The sequence below is a fragment of the Phocoena phocoena genome, chromosome 10 (assembly GCF_963924675.1).
Source record: "Phocoena phocoena chromosome 10, mPhoPho1.1, whole genome shotgun sequence".
Classification (NCBI taxonomy): domain Eukaryota; kingdom Metazoa; phylum Chordata; class Mammalia; order Artiodactyla; family Phocoenidae; genus Phocoena; species Phocoena phocoena.
Window position 1 is genome coordinate 12,227,090 of NC_089228.1, and position 24,635 is coordinate 12,251,724.

General features: G+C 39.7%; 1 protein-coding gene across 1 annotated transcript; it reads right to left on the minus strand.

The window, feature by feature from the left end:
- Window positions 1-7,931: 7,931 nt before the first annotated feature.
- Window positions 7,932-10,082, minus strand: LRRN1 (leucine rich repeat neuronal 1). The gene has a single exon (XM_065886196.1). The coding sequence runs from the start codon at window positions 10,080-10,082 to the stop codon at window positions 7,932-7,934; it is 2,151 nt and encodes a 716-aa protein (XP_065742268.1).
- Window positions 10,083-24,635: the final 14,553 nt, after the last annotated feature.

Below are 24,635 nucleotides of genomic sequence, written 5' to 3' on the forward strand. Positions count from 1 at the left end.
GAACCAGAAATATTTGTATTTAGTGGGTAACAGAGAATTTTTGTGCTTTAAGATCTCACATAATCAGTTTCCATTTTCCAAACACGCACTTCCTATTTCCTTGACACCACAATTCCCAAAGGAAACCTGAACTAACTGCAGGCCACTGATGGGTAGACGTATGCAATTAGGGCAATCTCTCATTTGTTTAATGCTTGGGTTTTATGTATTTCTGCAGTTGAGATTCCACATTGAAGCCCCAGGGCTTGGGAGGTTTATCAAGTTGCTCTTGCAAGCTTCTCTTATCTCACCAGGAAGGCACTCCTCCAGGGATTATGTGGAATGGCTAAAAGAAATTAAATTGGGAGCAAAGCTCCTTCTGGGGCCCATAGCCCCCTTGTATTACTCAGCCTCACCTTCTCATCTCTGCACAAAAACTTTCCTCCTGCCTCAGCTTCCTGTTTAGTTACTCTGTATTTTTAGTAGCCCTTTCCTCATCGCCAGAATGCCTCCAGAATCCCCAGCTCCTCTGAGAAGCTTTCTTCCATGTCATCGGAAGCTCTGTGATCACGGGGATTTGCTTCTTTCACCCAGAACACCCTCCCTCTGAATGTTGTCTCCTTGAATGCTCACCTCATCATTTTAAAAATATATTTATTTATTTATTTTTGGCTGTGTTGAGTCTTCGTTGCTGCGCAGTCTTTCTCTGGTTGCAGAGAGCGGGAGCTACTCTTCATTGCGGTGCCCGGGCTTCTCATTGCGGTGGCTTCTCTTGTTGAGGAACACGGGCTCTAAGCGTGAGGGCTTCAGTAGTTGTGGCTTGCGGGCTCTAGAGAACAGGCTCAGTAGTTGTGGCACATGGGCTTAGTTGCTCCGCGGCATGTGGGATCTTCCCGGACCAGGCCTCGAAACCATGTTCCCTGCCTTGGCAGGCGGTTTCTTAACCACTGCGCCACCAGGGAAGTCCCTCACCTCATGTTTTAATTCTGAGCTTAGGTAGTAAGATTTGAAGTTTGAGCTCCCCAGCTGACCAGGGTTCTTTTCCCTGTGCTTTCATGCCATGATTTCATCCTCTTGGTGACAGCTCTTATACTGGGTGATCACTTATGTGGATGTTCATCTTTCTTTGTGACTGTGCACTGGAGAGCATGGGCATGGGATGCTTATTTTTATGCCCCTAGTGCTTGATGTAGTAGAAGAAAAGTGCCCCCAAAGGAAGGAATTTTCCAATCACTGGATACCCATATGATTATACAGACTTTAACAACAGGCTTTCCAAGAGAATTTAATAAATAATATGAGAAGATGCTTATTTTTTGCATGAAGAAAAAAAAACCAGTATACAAAATCACATATATCAGGGTTCTAATTCTATATTCATAAATATGTATAGTTTATAATTATTGTATATATACATATATAAATATACACACAGGGGGAAAAAAGGCTAGAAGAAAGTACACCAAAATCTCACTTGGTTATTTTGATAAACACTATTTTTTCTTACCATTTTTCTCCAGATTGTCTATAGTGAACATATATTAGTGTCATAATCGAAGAAAAAAATAACATTCAAAAATGAATGGCAGATATGAACAGATATGAATGGCAGATATGAATGGCAGATATGATGGCAGGGGTACACCAAAGCCAGTTAGAATAACATTTGGTGAAATAGAGCATTGTTATGTGTGATATTCTAACAAGAGGAAAAATAATACAGGAGCATACATTTTTAGTTAATATTCATAGTGGCCTTTTTTTCATAGTTTTATCAGTAGAGTAGAAGGTATTTAAACCAATTTGCTTCTTATAAGATAGAAAGCAATATATTTTAAAATGAAGGGCTATTGAGATCACAAAGATATGGCATAAAAACTCTTCACTTAAAGGTACCCCAGGGAGTTTATCCTCCTGAAAACCTCCTCCACCTCCACCCTCCTCCCATACACACACACTGGTCCGCTGGAATGATTTACAGGAAAGTTAAGATTAGATTACACTGAGAACCAGAACAAGTCTTTGCTCTGGGTGATGTGGTGTAAAACAGATCAGAGAAATGATTAAAATGTGAGGCAGACCTTAATGGTTACAAAAGAAAAAGACTGAGGCAGAATTTTTCTCCCCACCAAAGCCTGTGGCATTAATCCCAGGTTTATACACCTTTTGTAGGAAGGTCCTTGCAAGATCCTTACAAGGTCATGAAACCTACCCTTTTTCTTGCTGCTCTCAGGGAAGAACTAAATCAATCAAGCAAATGAGATGGCCAGCCCAGTCCTCTGGGTGCCTTTTAGCTACAGAACAGTTTAGTGGTTTCTCTCGGGCCTTAGAGTCTGACAGCCAGGGTTGAAATCTTGGCTTCAAGATTTGACTTCAGATTAGGACTGATGAACTGAGGCTCAGTTTCTCCATGGAAAAAAATGATATACCTATTTCATAGAAATAACCATACTCTGAGTTCCACCCCTACCCAGACTACCCTCCCACTTTTTTTAAACTGTTTTTTTCTTCTTCAGCTTCAGTGTCTTCCATTTGCTTGCATGTATTTGTGATCACAAACAGTCCCTTACTTTTTCCTCTCTCTGACTTACTATTATTTCCGTATATTGATCTCAGGTTTGGGTCTTAAATTAGACCCCTGTACTCTGAGTCCTCACTTCTGGGCAGTGCCTCTCTTTGCTCCATTTTTCCTTCTATCTCAAGTGCCAAATTGGCTTTTGGGCTCTGTGTTCTACAATCCTGGTCCAGATTTAGCCTGCAGACCATTTTATAATGGAAAAACAATAAGTTTTATGCATATAGACCTCAAGTTTAAGTTCTGCCTTTTACAAGCTGTGTGATTTCAGGTAAATTGCTTGCATCTCTGAGGCTGAGTATTCATTTTTCTCCTCTCTAATGGAGGGACAATGGTACCTGCCCTGTACCCACTCCCTGGGGGAGGCGGGTCAATTAAAAGGATTAAATGTAAATGATCTATGTGAAGTTCCTAGCAGAGGGTTATGTACACAAAAAATGTTTCTCCCTCCTTTTTCTTTCATGTCACCACTGTAAATTTGTTTTTCTTCCCTCCAGGACCACCCTGTCTTGTTTATGTTAGTAAGACAGGCTGCGGTGCAGACTGTCTTACTAATATACCCAATTCCCATTAAAATGCTACGTAATTCAGGGCAGCCCCCCATTAGGAATTCATGACCATTTTGTCAGGGCCCAGGCTGAAATTTACCTTGTCAGTTTAATCTTATGGGAGAGAGGGAGGGAGGCAAGGTGGAAAGGAGAGGACTGCATGGTCTGACCCACTGTGCACCCAGAGCTACTTTCATGAAGTGAGTGAAACTGGTTTTGCTTCATATTAAGTAGAATGTAACTGACAAAATTGGAGTATGTCAGGAGGGCTATCACATTTATTTAAAAAAAAAAAAAAGACATCCTTTTAATGTGTTACGGCCTCTGGATAGAATTTTTTTCTGGGGAACAGAGAGAACCCTGAATAAAAATATCCCACCAACTCCACAAACTTGGTGATTGTACAAAAGCCATTTGTTTCCAGGTATGTCATATACACCCTTGCAACTGCCCAGTTATATGAATTTCACATTTGCCCCTTTAAGCTTTGGAGCTAAACATTGAGTTTGTTACTAATTTTACATACGCCTTCCATGATTTACTGCTAAGGAAAGAATGAGCTTGGCATTTCCTCCACAAAATCTTTCAAATTTTCTGAGCAGGTAACAGAGAGGAGAGTATAGGAGAACTGAAGGTTAGAATTAAAATTTAGCCTGATGTGAACACAGTTTTGATGGGTAGTTTAGAATTTCCCAGCACATAAATCTTTAAAGGGGAAGAGAGAAGAACATTAAGACATAGAGAAAGTTTTCAGTGTCATCTCCCATGGGTTCTCCTGTATGTACTTACTCTGCTTTCCCCAGGTGCTCTGTGACCTCCAGCCTCTCACCTTCTATAGATACTCCCACCTCCACCTTAGAAGGGTGCTGGATGGATGGAGAGGAAACTGGAAGTGACGGCCCCATCATGATCACCCACTTAAAGAACTGAACGGTGTCACCAAATGATTACTCCTATGGGCCCTGGTTGTCTTTTCTGTAAATTGCGAAGAATAATAACCAATTTATCAGGACTGTTTTGGAGATTAAATTAAATCCTCAGTTTCTCAGGATCTGTAGTACAGAATAGTAGCCTGAAATATACTAATGGTCAAACAGCTGTGGGAAACGCTATGTAATTAATATTAGTACCATCAAGTCTCTGAGGAGTTCTACAATACAAGAAACCCATTTAGTTCTGTTAACGTGTGCTGGGCAATGCTGAACCAGGAGGTACAAAAATGAGTTCCCTTGCCATCTCCTTATTCTTACCACATACCCTAAGTTCCTGACTTGGAGTACAGAGAGAAGGAGCTGGTGCTGGTATCACTGCAAAGGGGGGAGGGGGGGAGGACTGAGAAATCATGCCCACACCAGATTAGATCAAGTCCTGCAGAGATTCTATGCCAAAGTCATTCCAGAGCTCTGGATGGATGATGACTCTCAAATTCATCTTTTAAGAAATATTTTTCCTCCAAGTAATCCCTTATGAATAATAATAAAAAACTCTATTTGCAAGCAGGGTGAGAGTGAAAGAACTGAGGTGAAGAAAGCATTTTCAGTTGTAGTTAGAATGCATCAGAAATAGTTAAAATCCCCTTATCAGTGAATAGAAAGGCAGAAAGCATGGTTTTCCCAGCAAAGTGTTAGGGGTGTGTAATGTTTTTTTTCCAGTAATGAAGAAAAGAAAATGCCCTGGAAGATGAATACAGAGAGAGGAAGCAAACACCAAGTAAAGGACTGATTGTGGTGTCCTTGGCAAATAAAGGAATGAATAAATAGAAAACCACATGAGAGAAAATAATGGACTTCAGTATTGTTTGTTTGTGAAAGAATGGAGATGACTCCTTTTTGTCAATCACACAGCCAAATTAGAGAATTTGATAATCAAACATTGCATTTGTTTTTATATTCATGGCATCAGTTCAGTTTCTCATTAATTAAACAGGCAAATTTGGGAATGCCTGTTTTAAGAAGCTGATTCAGAAATAACCTTGTAAAATCAGGTTAGAGATACATTATATGCCCTGAGGGCAGCCCGAAGCAAAAGGGAAAATATGAAATTAGAAAGTGACCTATAATAGTCACTTCATTGGTAAAGGTGACATAACCTCCATTACCAATCAGGACCTAGTATGATGTCTAATTTTACTGGCTGTCGAACTTATCAAATTAAATTAAGTACAAATGAGGAAATACTTGGCTAGGGAAAAAAGAAGTGCTATGCCATTTTGCTTTCTATTAACTGAAAACCAAACCAAGTAGCACGGACAAGGAAAAAGAAGCTCAAATATTTTATTGGAGGAGGAATAAAAGGGATATTTTTCCCCCAAAAGTGGCCTGGCAAAAGGTAGTTGGCAAAAAAACACGTGGATTTCCTGGTGATTGCTATATATCCAGAATAGAGAAATGGTTGTTTTTTTTGTTTTTTGTTTTCACTTATTCCACTAATATTTGAGTGTTGATTATGTGCCAGGTTCAAATCATTGCTTTATGGGATAAACAATGCCTCCTCCCTGCTCTGGGCTCCCTGCTCTGGGCTCCCTGCTCTGGGCCTAATGCTTCGGTGTCATTCCCCTTTCACTGTTTTTCTTCGATAGTCCACTACTCTCTGTAGATATTTGAAGACAAGAATCCCCAACAGGAAACCCCCACCCCCACCCTGACCCCTGCCCATGGTTGCATCCAAGGCATCTCTAATTCTCAATGTTTCCCACATGTACTCGGCAATGTAGAAGCTTTCCTGACCCTCTGCTCTGCCCTTGTGCTAAAATATGTCCTGAATAAATGAGAACTTGAGGATATAGTGCATTTTTGGAGCAAGGTCACCAACAGTTGTTGAGAACTGAAAAAGATAAGCTCTGCACAGCAACTTGGAAGGCTGCTGGACCCAGAGCAATAGAGGGAGGGCAGAGTTCTCAATGGGCAGGAGTCTGACCGGGGCAAGTTACAATTCTTCCCTGGGCCTAGGTTTTTCTGTGAACAAATGTAGGCTGTGGACAAAGATGCTCCTGGTTCAGACACTCGTCGTTTTCCTGTACAGCTCACTTGCTTCAGCATTTGAAGTTCTTTTCTCCACCTTAGAAATGGGAAGGAAGGTGACGATTTTTTTCCTAAGCGATTCATGAAACAAGGAATTTTACCAAGAAAGAAATCCTTCATCCTTCCTTGCCTGCGCTCTCTTTCTCCCTTTTCCTTGCTCAGCTGGCACCTGCTTGCTCTCAGTCCCTTTTTACAATTTCATCGCTCCTGGTGTGATAGCATGTCTGCGGAAGCAGGTGCCATCTAGAGCAGCCTTTTAAAAAGTTTCTCTGCTTTATCAACCTGCATTTTCAAGTGGGTCCTTTTTCCTCCACCTATACCTTTAAATCTCCCCCCTCCCCCACTTTGTGGAACTGGGATCCTACCTAAATCTAGCTCCTTCTGTTGTAAATTTCACACACATTACCCGTGAAACACTTAATTCTACAAAACTGTTTCTGTATATTATTTGGATGAAAAATGCCAACCGTAGAGAAGTTGTTCTGTTTTCTATTAATCATTTACTTGTCTCAGCAGATATCTCCCCACTGATATGTGGACTAATATGGATCTAGGCGTAATGACAGCTGTTAAAAGAGGAATAACATGTAATACATTATGGAATATTACATAGCAGCATGATTTAGACTTTGATGGGGAATATGATACTACTAAAAAAAAAAATCAAATTTTAACAAGACCCTTACAGAAAAGCAATGTGACATATCCAATGTATATATCTCTTTTACCACGTTTAGCTATACATGGGATACAATAATATACCTTTTTTCTTCAAATGAACTTTTCCTTCCATTAGGTCTGGTCAGTAATATTTACAATATAGAAATCCTATTCAGTAAAATATCTTCATTAAAATATTTATTTCTTCCCTTAGAAAAAGAATTCAAAACTTTTTAGGGCCTAGTTTTAAAAAGCAACATGCTATATAGGTAATTTATTTTGGTGGTTGTTTTGGGGAATGTGAAAAATATCACCACTGCAACTAGAAAGAACTATAAATGATACATTATTGCAAGTGTTCTAAAAAAATCAGAACAAAACTAATTTATTATATAGTTCTGTCTTCATTATACACCACATGTTGGTGAGTTAAACACAACAAAATTATTGTCTTTTAAAAGTGTCTACTAAAGATAAAAAGAATAAGGTAACAATTAACATGTAGTTAGTTACATTAAAAAATCTGATATACATATTTCTATTGCCTGTTAGCTTGTTCTAAGCCTTTTAACTATTACAAAAAAAAAAAAGTCGTTCAAAAGCAAACATTCAGTTCAGTTGATACAACATTACAGTACAGTCAACTAACATCATTCAACAAAGGTAACAAGTCTAGCCTTAGCTTCTCCAGTTACAAGTCTGTAGACCAAATTGCTACAAAAAGTTCAATGCTGCTTTACAACTGTGTGTTAGCTTTTTGGAGGACATGGTACTGTCTGCTCATGGCTTCAGAAGAAGGGGTCATGCTACTGGTAAAAGCACAGGGGAACCCCAACCTGTCATTAATCATTTTATTTAGCATTTAGTCAGAACAGCATTACTGAGTTTAGCACAACAAATAAAACAAAATCGTAATCATAATGATGAGAATAAAAACCAAACACAAACTGGAAGCCTAGAGACGCTGCCAGCTGTGTCAAACCCTTGCGATACGCTATACTAAAAAAATTTGAAATATCCACCCATCCTCTCCACTCTGCCACAAACTAGCAAAGTCAAAAATACAAAAGTCTTCAACTTGTTACTTTTGCAGAATAAAGCAAAAACGTCTTTGTGCTCCTTACTACCAGAAGCAAAATATCCACTGAGTTACCACATGTAATAGCTTCTGGAGGTGTCAACTTGGGTTGGCTTGGTGTCTGCAGTACCATCTTTGTCTTTCTCGCTGTCACCTTCCCAGAGGTTAATGAGTGGTGGGTACAGCTCATTTAGTGGGATTGAAGAGGTTTTTTGCATATACTTTTTTAATGAATGGTGGTAGTTTTTCCTCTTAAATCTTTTGGCAATGTATACAGCAATGGATGCAAGGCTAATGACGGCAAACATGGACCCCATAACTGCAGCAAGGGCTGTACTGGTTTCTTGATCAGAAATGTCCAGCACGAAGGCGGCGTTTTTGGTTGTGACATTAACACATGACTTTTGAGTCTGCTGATGAATATTGGACACTGTGAGACACACTTCATAATCTGTGGAAGGCTGCAGGTGTGTTAGGTTGTATTCGTGAACATCTACCGGGACCCTGGCAGTATATGTTATGTGGGGATTGTCAATCTTCATGGTGGCAGATGACCACTTTAAGTTTGATGTCATGACATTGGAATTAACTTTCCAGGACACTAAAATGGAATGAGATTCTGTCTGCTTGACATATATTTTCAGCACCTGGGTACCATCCAGAAGGGTTCCATTAACCTTAATTGTCACCACTCGAGTGTCTGCCCCTTCAACATTCTGGGCAACACAGGTGTATCTTCCTGAGTCTTCAGTTTGTATGTTAGCTATTTCCAGTGTACCTTCACTACTTAGTTTGTATTTATCTGAAAGCGTTTCCACAGTTATCTTATCTCCAAGGGGAGTGACCCAGTAAATTTCAGGTTCTGGCTCGGCCATGGCCCGACAGTCTAGGAAAACTGTTGTGCCAGTATCCATGTTTAAATGATTTGGGAATGTGTCATGAGGTATCATTGGGAGGCACTGTTCACCTGAATCCTGAATTAACACTTCCTTCACCTGCTGCCCTCTATATTCAGGCGGCATGGCACAGAACATGGATAAGGGCTCCATGAAGCGGATGTTTGTCTTGTTGGAATTAATCCAGTGGATAACACAGTCACACCTCAGGGGATTGCTGTGGATACTGATCTCACGCAGATTAGGAAGAGATTCTACTGTCTTCTGGTAAACGGCATTCAAGGCATTGTTGTTCAACATCAAGCTTTCTAGGGCAGGGACACTTCGAAAAGCCAAGCGGTGGATATAAGATAATTTGGGGTTATTGGTGGCTTCTAACTTTGTGAGTTCAGGCAAGTTATCCAGGGCGTAGCGGTCCACAGAGACAAGTTCCCCCATATTGTTGATTCCCAGTTCTTTTAACCGGAGCATATTTTTGAAGTCCCCTTCCTGGATTTTGTGGATGGGGTTTTTGTTGAGGTCTAAGAATTTCAAATTTGGAACTTTTTGCAGGGCAAGTTGAGGGACTTTGACCAGTTTATTATCATAAAACGACAGGCTCTCTAGGCTATCCAAGCCCACCAAGGCATTTCCAGGAATATCAGTGAGATACATTCCTGCCAAAACTAAGCTTCTCAAATTTGAGAGGGGTTTGAAGTTCATATCCAGAATTCCAATCACGGGGTTTTCCCCAATCATGAGAATTTCCAGGTTGGGTGTTGAATCAAACCAGCGGCTATCAATCACTTTCAATCTGTTGGAGTTTAGGTGGAGCCTTAAAAGATTTTTTAAGCCTGAAAAAGCATTAGCAGAAATAGTGCTAATCTGGTTATGGTTGATGTAGAGTTCTTGAAGGTTGCTGAGATCTTGCAGACAAAAATCATTCATTTCCGTAATCTGATTTTCCTCCAAATGCAGAGTAGTGAGCTGGGTCAGGTTTGCCAGCCCTACCTCCTTAATATTTGTAAAGTTGTTTTGGGAGAAATCTAGCTCAGTCAGGTTGAAAAGCTGCTGAAGCTCATCCACGGTCTTTGCGATGTTATTGCTCTGTAGGAGAAGCACTTGAGTGTCACTAGAAAGGTTGCTGGGAATCCTTGTTAAGCGGAGATCATTGCAATCAACGGTGGTGGCTTCTCTGTACGTTGACTGCGGGGTAAACCAGGGCCTAATTTCACATACACAAAGCTGTGGACACTCACTATTTTGTAGGGAAGACCCAGTTAATGAAGTCATTAGCAAGCTCAGCACCATTCGGCAAACTGCTAAAGCAAAGCTCATCCTAGCCATGCTGGCTTGCTGAGCAAGCTCGACTCCTGATAATTGTTAAGTGTTAACAAAAGGTGAACACTATATAGCGGTATGAAGGACAGCAAGCAGAAAATGTAAACATTCAAGCAAGGTCTCTGTTGAGATGTGCGGAATTCCAGAGTCTGAAGGGATGGTTTCCTGGAGTTTTTGAAAGGCAGGAAACAGTTTGGAGTCTTTTACCTGTGTCTCTCAATTCCAGGCATGCGCACAGCTCTGTGGCATAAGTTATTTCAGCCAAATCACAGTCTGGAGATGTGCCTGAAAATTAGATTAGGACAAATATTATGTTTATTCCATATACTTTCTAATACATTATAGCTTTTCTTTTGTCTACTAAAAAGGCATAATCACTTATAAATCTAATAACAATGTTCAAAGAAACTAAAGCTTTTAAACTGTAGAATACTTTTCATATATTATTACACTTAGTAAAGTAGTTTTAGTGTTCCTTCACATTTACAATTAAATTGGGTCCACTTGTATTACTGGGTAAAAACATTAAACACACATTGCACATACACACCCATTCACACACACACACACACATAATAGAAACACTTAGAAAAGCCCACAGATGTCATTTCTTTAAAAACAAAGGTGACTTAGAAACTACATATATTCATGGCTCCAAAAAAATCAAAAGGTAATTCCTCATGAAAGCAAAACATGAAAGCCAGTTTATTAAAGATTCAAAGTTCATTTTTAGTTATTTATATTTTAATTAATACTTCATTTGTTTTTAGGAATTCTTTCTTTTCCAAATAGTACATTCTGTAGAAATATTCAGCCAAACCTGATCTAGCTTAATTATTCTTATGCAAAAAATTAATCTAACAGAACTACAAAAGAAAAATACCAGTTTTTCTTGTATTCTCATAGCCACATCTGATCTTGACTGAATAAAATTGTAAAAGGACTCTATTCCACCACACTACTGGTCTTCATTAAAAATACAAATACACTTATAAATGTATATATATATATATATATAATCTCACATGCATGATTTCATCAATCTCATGGGAATGTCATGGCCACTTAATAGTCATGGATATACACCATGAATATGTTATTTAACCTTTTAAAGCCTCAGCTCCTTCAACCATCAAATAGGGTTGGTCATAAAAGTATCTCTCTTACCGGACTACTGAGAGAATTAAAGGAATCTATGTAAAGCTCTTTGTGTAGTGCCCGGCAGATATTAAATTCTCATGAGGGTTAATTGTATTTATTATCATCTTCTTATATCGCACATCTATTTAATTTTAGCTATGTAGTGGTTATTGGAGGATAAGTAAAAGAAGGAAAGCTGGAGATAATTGATTTTATTTAGCTATCATCTGTTGACTTTGATAAGGTCTTCTGAAGTCAAATATGTACTGCTCACGTGCTTGTAAACATCATATAGTAGCTAATGCTGCTAGTTTTCTGGATTCCAATCAGGTGTAAAAAGCCGTTATGGATCCAGTGTCTGTCTTGCTTTCCCAAGACTACTCTAGTCACTTGCTAAGATATGGAAAGTAGAGATATATATTTCCTTACACTTGTCTTGTTATAATGCACTTCAGCTTTCAGTACTGAAGGAACTTAAGTGACTAGTGTTTTCTTTATCTTCATAAGATTACTGTAAGGATTCAATAAAATAGAGCATATAATATATTTGAAGCCCTAGTGTTCAACACACAGCAGGCTCTCAATTCACATTTGCTACTATTACTACCTTCATACTTTGCAAAACACAGTTATCCTTGTGATGGACCAAGAAGTATAATACTACAAACAGCCAGTCCTAAAGTTCTGTATTTGTTATAGTTTAGTAGAAAGAATGAAAAATTCTACATTTTTTGGTTTGTTTTACAAAATACACAAACCAAGTTACCAGCTAACAAGATGGAGTTTTAAAAAACCATCCTGTCCAGATCTGCCAAATCAGAAGTGGGAGAAGGAAGTGTATGTGTTGCATAATGCTGGATCCTTGCTATTCTCTGTGGGGAGAAACACACTGACATTCTCCTCTCCCCTGATCTGGATAGTTTACCATATATCATGGACATGCAAAACTTTTCAGTATTTAACCCTATCTGATTTTGACTTTTATCAAGAAATTCCATAAAATAAAAACATACCTCAGAGAATAGCATTTTCCAAATATTATTAACTCCACAAGTTTATTACACTCTTTTGTTTCCATATAGAGTAATCCTAAAACAGGGACAGTAGTCACAATAAATGTTCAGTTAAGAACATTTCTGCCACAGGTTATTCCTTAATTGTAATTCAAAATAGAAAACTAGGAGAATAAAATCTACCTTTCGTAACTGAGATGGAATTTCAACTAATTTTTCTGTTTTGACTGAATTGAAGAAAACAGCAGGAAGTAAAATATGTATTAATAAGTCATGTGAGACTCCCAAAGCAATCTGTTACCATGAAAAAATACCTTTTATGGGGCTATACTTTGAATATTGTCATGAGTGATGCCTCCATTTTAGTTTAAGTTATATGACTTGAGGTTATTATATTGAAATATTCAAAATTCTCTTTGACACACATACACAACTCTTTATACAAACAAACAAAGGTCACAAGCTCAGAATGTCAGCTGTCATATCAAACACAGAGGGAAGACATTTTCCTTTCTCAAACCTGCATTTGGCTCCTTTGGGAGTAGAGAATGAAACTTCCTTAACACAAAAGGAGGTGTTTAAGATGTTTCTATTTGTATAACATTGTAAATTCTCTTTAGCATTTTTTCCCAGACTTACTTTTGAACATGAAATTATATATAGAACAAAGCTTCAGAGCCCCTATACCATTTTATACGTTTAAAACTTAGGTTATATCTCAGGACCTATTCACTAACAGTGTTTAAAAGTAAATCCATTATCGCAACAAGAGAAGAAAACTACAGACCAATACCTGATGAATATTGATGCAAAATTCCTGAACAAAATACCAGCAAACTGAATTCAATGACACTTTGAAATGATTATACACCACGACTAAGTTGGATTCATACCTCAAATGTAAAGATGATTCAATATATGAAAAGCAACCATTGTAAGACACCATATTAACAGAACGAATGACAAAACCCACATGATCATCTCAGTTGATGCAGAAAAAGCATTTGACAAAATTCAGGACCCTTTCATGATAAAAACACTCAACAACCTAAGAATAAAAGAAAACTGCCTCAACATAATAAAAGCCCTATATGAAAAGCCCACAGTCAAAATCAGACTCAGTGGTGAAAGAGTGTAAGTTTTTCCTCTAAAATCAGGAACAATGCAAGGATTGCTACTCTAGCCTCTCCTATTTAACTTAATGTTAGAACTCCTAGCCAGAGCAGTTAGATAAGGGAAAGAAATAAAAGACATCCAAATTGGAAAGGAAGATGTAACACTGTCCCTGTTTGCAGATGATATGATCTTTTTTTTTTTTTTGATGATATGATCTTGTATGTAGAAAGCCCTAAAGATGCCACGCAAAAAAACCCCCAAACTGTTAAAACTAATGAACAATTTAAGGAAAGTTTCAGAACACAAAATCAATTGTGTTTCAGTACATTAACAATGAACCATCTAAAAATGAAATTAAGGAAAGAATCCCACCTACAATAGCATCAAGAAGGATAAACACCTAGGAATAAATTCAACCAAGGAGGTGAAAGACCTGTACACTGAAAGCTACAAATCATTGCTAAAAGAAATAAAAGAAGATACAAATAAATGGAAAGACATCCCATGTTCATGGATTAGAAGACTTAATATTGTTAAAATGTCTATCTACCCCAAATAATCTATAGATTCAATTCAATCCCTATCAAAATCTCAATGGCAATATTTGCAGAAATAGAAAAAAATCTTAAAATGCATATAGAATCTCAAGGAACCCTGAATAACCAAAACAGTCTTGAAAACAAAGAACACAGATGGAGGCCTCACACTTCCTGATTTCAAAACATACTACAAGTGGGACTTCCCTGGTGGTCCAGTGGTTGAGACTTTGCCTTCCAATGCAGTGGGTACCGGTTTGATGCCTGGTGGGGGAGCTAAGATCCCATGTGCCTCATGGCCAAAAAAACAAAACATGGGACAGAAACAATATTATAACAAATTCAATAAAGACTTTAAAAATGGTCCACGTCAAAAAAAATCTTTAAAAAAACCCCAGGGCTTCCCTGGTGGCGCAGTGGTTGAGAGTCTGCCTGCCGATGCAGGGGACACAGGTTTGTGCCCCGGTCCGGGAAGATCCCACATGCCGCGGAGCGGCTGCGCCCGTGAGCCATGGCCGCTGAGCCTGCGCGTCCGGAGCCTGTGCTCGGCAACAGGAGAGGCCACAACAGTGAGAGGCCCGCGTACCGCAAAAAAAAAAAAAAAAAAAACCCAGAAAACATACTACAAGTAATAATAACCAGAGATAGACATATAGACCAATGGAACAGAGAGCCCAGAAATAAACTCTTCTGTATATGATTAGATGATCTTTGACAAGTGTGCCAAGACTACACAATGAGGAAAGGATAGTCTGTTCAACAAATGGGGTTAGATATCCACTGCAAAAGAATGAAGTTGGGCCCCAAGAGGATAGCTACTGTCAAAATAACAGAAAATAACAAACTTTTGGTGAGGATGTGAAGAAATTAAAACTCTTGTGCACTACTGGTTGGAATGTAAAATGGTGCAGCCATTATGGAAAACTGTATGGAGGGTTCCTCAAAAAATTAGAAACAGAATTACCATATGATCCAACAATCCCACTTCTGGGTATGTATTCAAAAGAATTCAAAGCAGGATCTCAAAGGAATATGTGCACACCAATGAAAATTGCAGTATCATTCACAATGGCAAGAGGTGGAAGCAACCCAGATGTCCACTGATGGGTGAATGGATAAAGAAAACATGGCATATATATAAAGTGGGATATTATGCAGCTTTAAAAAAGAAGGAAACCCTGTCATATCTACAATATGGATGAACCCTGAGGACATTACACTAGGTGAAATAAGCCGGTCACAAAAAGACAAAATACTGTATGATTCCACTCATATGAATTATTTTAAATAGTCAAAATCATAGAAAGAGAAAGTAGAGAGGTGGTTGCTAAGGATTGTAGGGAGAGAAAAGAGAGGATTAGATTTTAATGGGTAGAGTATCAGTTTTGCAAGATGAAAAAGTTTGAGAGATCTGTTGTACAACAATGTGAATATATTTTAACACTACTTAACTATACACTTAAAAATGGAAGATGGTAGATTTAATGTTAGGGCTTTTCATTATAATGAAGTAAATTAATTATAATACAGGCCAACTTTTATCATCCACATACAAATTAAGATCTTAAATTCTGCAACAAATAAAAAATGGCTGGCACAGATCTTTTTAAAAGTAAAATTGCTTTGTTCTAGGGCTGACTGAACTAAGTTGGTCAAATGTGAGAAGAAAACGTCTTCCACAAACAATTCTGGCAGTTTAAAGGAACAATCCCTTAAATAACAAACCGTGGCTTTAAAGGCGCAGAATTGGCAAGGGATGCCTTTCAAAGAGGCCCACAAACAACTATATAATTAAATTTGATGCTTCTTTTTCTAACAATATATGTTTGGAACACTCTGCTCTGAATATAAAATTCCATAGGAAATGGACTGCATGGTCATCACCATCCGTGAAGTTGGCACTGACCCCCATTTCTCCCATAGAATCACGTCAGATGGGATGTTAGTTTAACAAAATCACAATAGTTGATAGGAATTTGGGCTAGGATCCCCATTCATTAAGTTCTTAGGGAGTTGAGCGAAAGAAATAAGCAATCACAGTAACATGACGGTTATGTGAATTCTAGGTATACTAAATCCAAATAGCGCTCAACTTATAGAAAGAACTCTGTCCTGGGGGAATCAAGCGATCTGGACTCAGAGTCCAACTTCTTCACTTACTCACTAGAAGTGTTACCTTGTATGAGCTACATACATTCATTGTGTCTCAGTTTCTATGGCTTAAATTAAGGCTAATTATACATACTTCATATATGAAAACTATGAACACTAAATAAAATACTCTATGTGAAAGTATTCAGCCCAGAATCTGGGGAAGAGTCCAGCACAGACTGAGACCTCAAATCCTTGTCTGAATCTCTGGAACCTCATCAAGTTTGCCGTTAAATTTCATTCTCACCCTGCAGGGCTTTTGGGAGCTAATGAATAGGCAAATCTCTTTAAGACTCTTGGGCATAACAGGTACTTTTTAAAAATTTATATTTAAAAAAATAATTATTTTTTCTAATTATTTCTAAACTATTATTGTTTACCATTTCCATTATATTTTCAATCAGTATTATTGGAATTAATAGTGTTAGAAATTCAGAGACCAAATATTACACTTGGGCTAAATTAAAACCTGATGCAGGCAAGCATATTATGAAACACAAACTCCCCACGTGGAAACTAACATCATCTCAGAGACATTATTAGTCACAGCAATGAGGAACTAAAAGTTTGATCTCCTAAAATACGAAGAAAATGCCTTCATAGAATATGTGCTTTTATGCAAAGTTTCTTTGGTGGCCAAATTCATGTACATATGTATACTATGTACATAATGTTCAGAAAAATCAGTCTTTTAGCTCTGTCAGTCCCCAAAAATCCAGGGCTAATGCCACATTCAGATTTGCATGTCTTCTTTTGGGAATGGCTTGAATAATGGAGAAATGGGATTTTTGTTCCAGTAAGCTTTCCTCTGGTTATAAACAATGATTGTCTCAATACACATTCTCCCTGTAGCCACCCTCCTGATGTGGGTGGGGGCTTGCATGGGGGGCTAAGGTACAGCCAGACTTCGCTTGATGGATTGACTCCCCCATAGGGAATCTCCCCGGGTCTGAAGGCCACCTTGACTTCTACTGCAGGTACAAGTGGCTGATTGTTAGACTCACAAGGTTGTTAAGCTTTTTGAAACAGGAATTTAGCATAGAGTTAAGAGTGTGGCTTCTGCAGAGACATACCTGGTTTCAAATTCAGCTCTGTGAACTTGGGCAAGTTATTGAAGCTTTCTATTTCCCTTTTTTAAGAAAATGGATATAATAAAACCTTCTTTGCCAAGAGTGGTTAAGAGTAGAATGAGATGTTAAACACAGAGCTTTTGGTCGAGGGCCTGGCACATAGCAAGTACTCAACAGATGTTAGCTATTATTGTTTACAGTTTTGATGTCTCATATTGAATCTGAGTCTCTTTATGGGCACTGGGGATGACAGGGTAGTGGAAATCAGTAGAGGGTGCCCTTTGTGGTATTAGCAACTGCAAGTCCTGAAAAGGGACTGGCCAGAGACCTTCTAACAATGTAGATGACTAGTGTAGGTGGAGACCTTCTAACAGTGTAGATGACTAGTGTAGGTAGAGCCAGAGAGAGAGAGAGAGATTACAGAGATTTCTTTATGGAGGGTATATTTTATTTCCCTTGAGCAGGAAAGAAGGTCTTGCAAATGCATGCTGAATGCTGAATCTGCATGGACTTTTTTTTTTTTTTTTTTTTTTTTTTGCGGTACGCGGGCCTCTCACTGTTGTGGCCTCTCCCGTTGTGGAGCACAGGCTCCGGACGCGCAGACTCAGCAGCCACGGCTCACGGGCCCAGCCGCTCCGCGGCATGTGGGATCTTCCCGGACTGGGGCACGAACCCGTGTCCCCTGCATCGGCAGGCGGACTCTCAACCACTGCGCCACCAGGGAAGCCCGCATGGACTGTTTTTAAAGACACTAGTTTCTTGGACTTTTGTTTGGCCCCTGACCCTTTCTTTTAGATTTTTTTCTCCATTTTCCAAAATTAAGTTCCTTGTTCACACATTATCCAAAGTGAAGCACCCTGTAGTGTGTGTTAGTGATCACAGATGGAGGGTGCGTATGGGAGGAGGAGCTATAGTCATCTCCATAATGCATGAAGAAAACAGTGAAGTGCATCCCCTCACAAGGACATAGTGGAGCTTGCTGAGGCTCTTTTGCATAAGGAACTGTTCCTGAGAGCCCACATTATTCATCAGCAAACAGTGCAGCAGTGTGAGTGGGCCGAGCAACAGGATGAGGATGCCAGGGAAAGGATTCTTACTTTTGGCTTCACCACAAACTTTCTAGGTGACCGTGAGCAAGTCCAGTGACTTTGTGTCCTATTTTATTTGTCTTACAGTAAGTGGGTTGAGAGGAGAGACAGTCACAGCTTCCTAGACCAACATGAACCTCGGGAAGTCATCTTAGCCCATTCTCCCATGTCATGAAAACTATACTTCGGACCATTTTCAGAGAGGTAATCCTTCCTCCTGCCTTCCCTTCTTCCTCTTACCTCCTTCTCTTCTTTTCCCCCTTTCTTTCCTTTGTTTCCCTTTTTTGGTTCTTAAATTGTTGTAGAGGCATGGTGTTTGATCTCGAACTGCAGTGCCTTCAGGGGCCAGGTAGGTCAAGTCAGTTGAGTAGAACACAGAAGGAAGTAGTGGTCATGTAAAAAGCTGGAGAGTGCATGCACTCCAAGAGGCATCCATGGATATTTATAACTGTACAAGCTAAAAAAAAAAAAATCTACTTTTTGAGGCTTTTTATGGCATGTGGCCAGTCTGACACGTCTGAATTATTTAAATATCACCATAAATAACCATTATCACCAATAACGCTGAGCTAATGGGAGGATCTGATAATTAGATATCAATTTTCAAATATTATTGGCAAATACTCCATGTGTGAAAACCTATAATTAGAAACAGTATATTACGGTGTGACTCTTTGCTCTGAAGAAAACCTGTTTAGTGCTTTTTAAAAAACCATTACATTTACAAAAATTCATCTTACACTCCTTTTCTTTTGGAAGACCTACTTTTTTTTTTTTTTTTTTTTTGGTACGCGGGCCTCTCACTGTTGTGGCCTCTCCTGTTGCGGAGCACAGGCTCCGGACGCACAGGCTCAGCGGCCACGGCTCACGGGCCCAGCCGCTCCGCGGCATGTGGGATCTTCCCAGACCGGGGCACGAACCCGCGTCCCCTGCATCGGCAGGCGGACTCTCAACCACTGCGCCACCAGGGAAGCCCCGGAAGACCTACTTTTAAAGGCAGGCAGAACCTCAGAGATACCCTAGGTGATCCAGGATGACCCAGTTAATTGGCAGAGGAACAAAATAAAACACAAATGTCTTGATCCCCGATTCAGCATTTCCTGCTCTGACCATTTTAAAATTCTGTGTTGGTTTTTCTGGTTCCCAGAGAAAAATTTGGTTGTCCTTTCCCTAATTTCATTTTCTTCTTGTATTTGTTATTCTTAATTAACAAAGACTCAAAAATTCTCTGGCACACTTAGGCGGTACCAATGCACTAGTGTGTAAAGCAGAGGATGGACACAAGTGATCCTTTGATTCCCCCTCATTTTCCTTCCTCTTTTGGGCTAGGGCAAATCCATCACGCCGCAGGTGCAGCATCAGCCAGCACCTCTGGGAAAAGCTCAAAGGCGCAGCTGGTCTCGGAGCTGAGGGTATAAGCTGGAGCCACAATTCATTAGGCTCCTGAGAGGAACGGGGCGTGGCAGCACATTAGCCATTGTAGGAGGGTTGGCCAGGAATGGTAAACAGGGCAGGCTAGGACTGCATGAACTGAAGAAGTACAAAAGAAAATTTTAAAAAAGCAAAAGAAAAACGAAAGCCAAAAGCCCAGAGCCACCTGGCATGAATCCAAATCGAAGTAGCCGGCTTGTGGAAGAGCCCTGGGGAAGAACATCTACTTCAGATTCTGATTTGGCTTCAACTGATCAAAGGCTAGCAGGCTAGCCTCCCTTTGAAATGAGGAACACAAACTGTGAAAGTTGGATAAGGCCTTAGAGATCACCTGGCACATCGAAAAAAACCTCTCATTTCACAGAGGACACCTCAGAGAGTTGAGATCACATATTTGGAGGCCAAGCTGGACTGCATTCCTACTCTCCAAAAACAGGGTCCTTTACAGAACCCTACACTGCTTCACTTAGTCTGGGATTAGTTGAAATTCATATGCTGGCAGGGTCTAAATGGGCAGGGTCCAAAACTCTCTGAAGGACGTTGGCCTCTAGCACATCATTAATCGGTTACCATTTATTAGACGCATAGGAAAACATTCAATTTAGGAAGAGTGCTGTGGCTTGTTTAGTAACCTCTGTCTTGACCTTTGCTTAGGTAGATCACAGATAGGGTGGACAGCTCAATCAATCATGCTGATGGCCAACTTATTACAAAAAATTAAGTCAGGTCATCTAAACAATGTTCATTGATTTTTTAAAACATGGCAGTGAATTGATTATAATGGTTGATTTGTTCTATAACTTTAATTTGTAAAATGCATAAATTGAACTTCCTTTAATTTGATGGATTGTGTGTTGCAAACTCTATAAGGGCATAGATATTCAAATGTGAGAAGTGTAAAGTGGATTTGAAACATGAGTAGGAGTTGGAAAGTGAGCATTAAAGACAGGAGACGCCTCATGAATAATAATAATATGAATTAGCTAACTTTATTAACAGACTTACTTTAATAGAAGACTTACTATGTACTAACTAACCACTATAGTGAGTGACTTACATGTATATGGTATAAAGTGTGATCGTCCCTATTTTTCAAAGAGAGGTCAAGTTGCTTGTCCAAGATCTCAAATAAGACTGAGTCAAGGATATAAGGCTCATGCCCTAATACTGTCTAGTTCTGAATCTTATCTGGTTTGGAGGTAGTTCAAAACTCAGAGTGGTGCAGAGATTGGAGTATTAGATGAAGAGTTAGGTGACCCGAGTCCTTAGCTCTGGTTTTTCCTCCGACTCAGATCATGCTGGCCATCTTACCTGCCTGTAAGTGGTGAGGTTGGGCAAGTCTAGATGATGTCTTAGGACTCTTTTTCTGAGTTTCAACTCTTAATAGCACCCATGTAAGCAGCACTTCTTACACCTGCGAAAAACACTTGATCCTGGCTTTTTAAGAGAAACTGTGTTTAGCAATTTTTTAAAAAAAGAAATGGTCTAAAGAGGCAGACAGAGCTAGGGCCATACCCTGGAACTACATACGTCACCTTGGACAGATTAGTCTAACTCTCTGGGCCTTGGTTTCCTCACCTGTTGGAAGGGGATCAATATTTACCTGCCTCACATGGGTGTTGTGAAGATTAAATGAGACAGCATGTCTTGAGCAGTGCCTGGTACATAGTAGAATCTCAATAATCATACATTTCCTTTGGAGTTCTCAACTTAGAAAATTAGAGTCAGGTGCTGAAAACCGACTTAATATCTACTCTTCCAACAAGGAAATTAATACATTTCCTGAAGATTATCTGGAACAGCTTTTCTTTTCTTTTCCTCTTTTGCTTCTCTCTCTCTCTCCCTCTTCCTCCCTCTCTCACACTCACTCTCGCTGTCAAGCCCAACCCTTATTTAGTGCTTTATTTTTCCCTCATAACATCCTTGGGAGGTAGGAACTATGATTGTCCCTTTTCACACTGAAGAAACCAAGGCATAGAGATATTAAGTAACCTGCTCAAGACATACAGCTAGAAAGTAATGGAGAAGGACTTAAACTAAGACAGCCTGGCTCCAAAGCCCATGGCCTAAACACCACCTCCCACATGTCACATGATCATCCCAAAGAACCCTGGCTTTTGAATCAGAGGAGTGGGACTGTCCATGAAGTATCAAAAGTATAGATTGGCTGGCTGGGAGCATTTATAGCTCTTAAAGGCAATGCAGATTCCTCCCAAATGACTGGAGCTCAAGAGATCAGTGTGAAGATCTAGGGATGCATCATCTCTATGCCAAAAATCTTGTGTACCACTGAGACATCTTCTATGCCTCAGTTAAGGACAGAACAGATTTCTAGAATATTAGAAAGATCTTAGAACACAGGCACAAGAGTAGTTCTGCAGTTTGGTTGCAATGAATCTTTACAGAAGAATCTGGTAGGTACCAAGATTTTTTTTTAATTAATTTATTTTTAAAATTTTATTTATTTATTTATTTATTTTTGGCTGCATTGGGTCTTTGTTACTGTGTGCAGGCTTTTCTCTGGTTGCGGCAAGTGGGGGCTACTCTTCACTGTGGTGCACGGGCTTCTCATTGTGGTGGCTTCTCTTGTTGCGGAGCATGGGCTCTAGGCGCAGGGGCTTCAGCAGTTGTGGCACGTGGGCTCAGTAGTTGTGGCTTGCAGGCCCTAGAGCGCAGGCTCAGTAGTTGTGGAGCACGGGCTTAGTTGTTCTGTGGCATGTCGGATCTTCCTGGACCAGGGCTCGAACCCATGTCCCCTGCATTGGCAGGCGGATTCTTAACGACTACACCACCAGGGAAGCCCAGTACCACGATTTTTATTTTGTTTTATTTTAACATGAAATACAGGTATATAAGCAGGTGTCCTTCTCCCTCAGACCAAACAATGGGCAGGACTCAGAAAAGGCTCAACCTGCAAACTCCCCAATTATCACATTACCGCCTTCAAAGTTCAATTTTCCCTTTTCCCCAGCTCATTTCCAAAATGCATTTTCAAAGGCAACGTCATTTTTGGAATTAAGACTATGTCACGCATTTATTTTAATGAGACAATGCTAATTAAATCTTTACATGCTGGTTACTTAGGGTTTCAATTTTGCAGTTTAATGGTAAAACCCTTTAAGGAATTCTCCTTTGCAAGCACTATGCTAAAAAGGTGCATACACCTCTCTACCTTTAGAGAGGTTGAATGACAACCCAAGCATTTCCATTTCCAAATGAGTTACATCCTTCGCCAAATGAAGAAACAAAAAATAAAGCAAGGGATGGGCATTTACCAAAATCAAAAATAAAGCAAGGGATGGGCATTTACCAACACATTTATGTATCGATCTTAAATACTCTGGCTGCAAAGATGTAAACAAAAAGCAAAGGGAGTTAAATTGTTAGCCCAAGAAAGATAGGAAGCATCTCTTGCAAATAATGAGGTATTTTCTAGCCTTGTAGACACTTCCCATTTTTACATCTAATGTTTGTTGTGGAGTCGTTTTGGCTGAGTAGTAGCCATAATAATAGCAGTCAGTACTTGCTAACAGCAGTTAGCTCTCACAATGCCACGGGCGCTGCACTAAGCACTTTACATAAATTATTGCATTTAATGCTCACAACCCTATGAGGTAGGAGACATTAATTTTTCTATTTTTATGGATGATGAAATGGAGACTCAGAAAAATGAAATAAGCTGGCCAAGGTCTTGGAGCCAGTAGAGTGGTGGAGAGTCTGTGAATCCAGGCACCTGAGGCCAGAGGCCAAATGATGCTCCTCTTCTATCCCAGTCTGTCTGGGCAGGGGGAGTCCTTGCCAAGATTTTAACCTGCCAGGACTAAACTGAGTTTCATGCGGTAGAGAACCTGTTTCCGTCTTGTTCACAATGACACTGCCCTGGCATCTACATCGTGGGCACTCAATAAATAAATAAAATAATTGAATCAATTAAAATGTGCTTTCTAGGTGCCCAAATATGACAATGATATTAAGCTTGCAAATGTTCAGTCCTACTGGGTCTCTTCTACATTTGGGCTGATATAAACCCTGTGCTTTTAAATGTCACACTTTTATTTAAAATAAAGAAGAAGAAGAAGAAAAAGCTTTCAGTTTAGCACATATCTGCTCCCCATCCATCCTCATGCTTGTGATTTATGAAAATCCTGCTCTCTGATTTTTTTTCCAGACTCTGATGAAATCAGGATTCAGACTAAATGCAAAAGAGATCTAATAAACTGATGCCTACTTTAATTAGATTCATTAAATCAAACAAATACCCATTGGGTGTTTACTGTGTCACAGGGCCAGAAAGACCAGACCCTGCCCTTAAAGAATTTATAATCCTGTGGAGAGAGAAGACAAATACACAAGTGACTCTGTGAAATAAGATACATGTCAAAAGGAAGGAAGGAGTGAGTAGATATGTGGATCCTTGGGAAGGAGAGATCAGAGTTGCCAGCATGTGACAGCTCCATCAGCGCTCTCCAGTCCAACCCTCTGATGACAGAAGTGTTCTGTACTGGCACTTCCCAACAGGGGATTGAGTAAGCTACTGAGTAGTGGAAATGTAGCCGGTATGAATGAGAAATGGAATTTAAAATTTTTATTTCAACTGCATGTAAACAGCCAGATGTGGCCAGCAGCTACCACATTGGGCAGCAGAGCCCTAGATCTACAAACTTAGCTGTTCATTACCCAGGGATCTTTTTAAGAATGCAGATTCTCATTCCTTATGGAGATTTTGATGAGGTTGGTCTGGGATAGGGTTTGGGTGTATAAAGCTCCACATGGGGCTCTAAAGCAGACCAAGTTTAATACTCCAGCCTCAGGCTATCCTAGCTGGGCTCTGCCCTATCACCACTCACAGGCTCAGAGGGTCTGGCAGCCACGATGGCCTGGGCCTGATAAAGGCAAAGATGTCGCTTGACTTGGCTTTGCTCTAAGCCACTCTGTTTCCTTCCTCTACCTACTCAACCAGATGTTTTTAGAGGTGACCCAAACTCTAAGCTAATATATAACTGAGGTCCAAGGT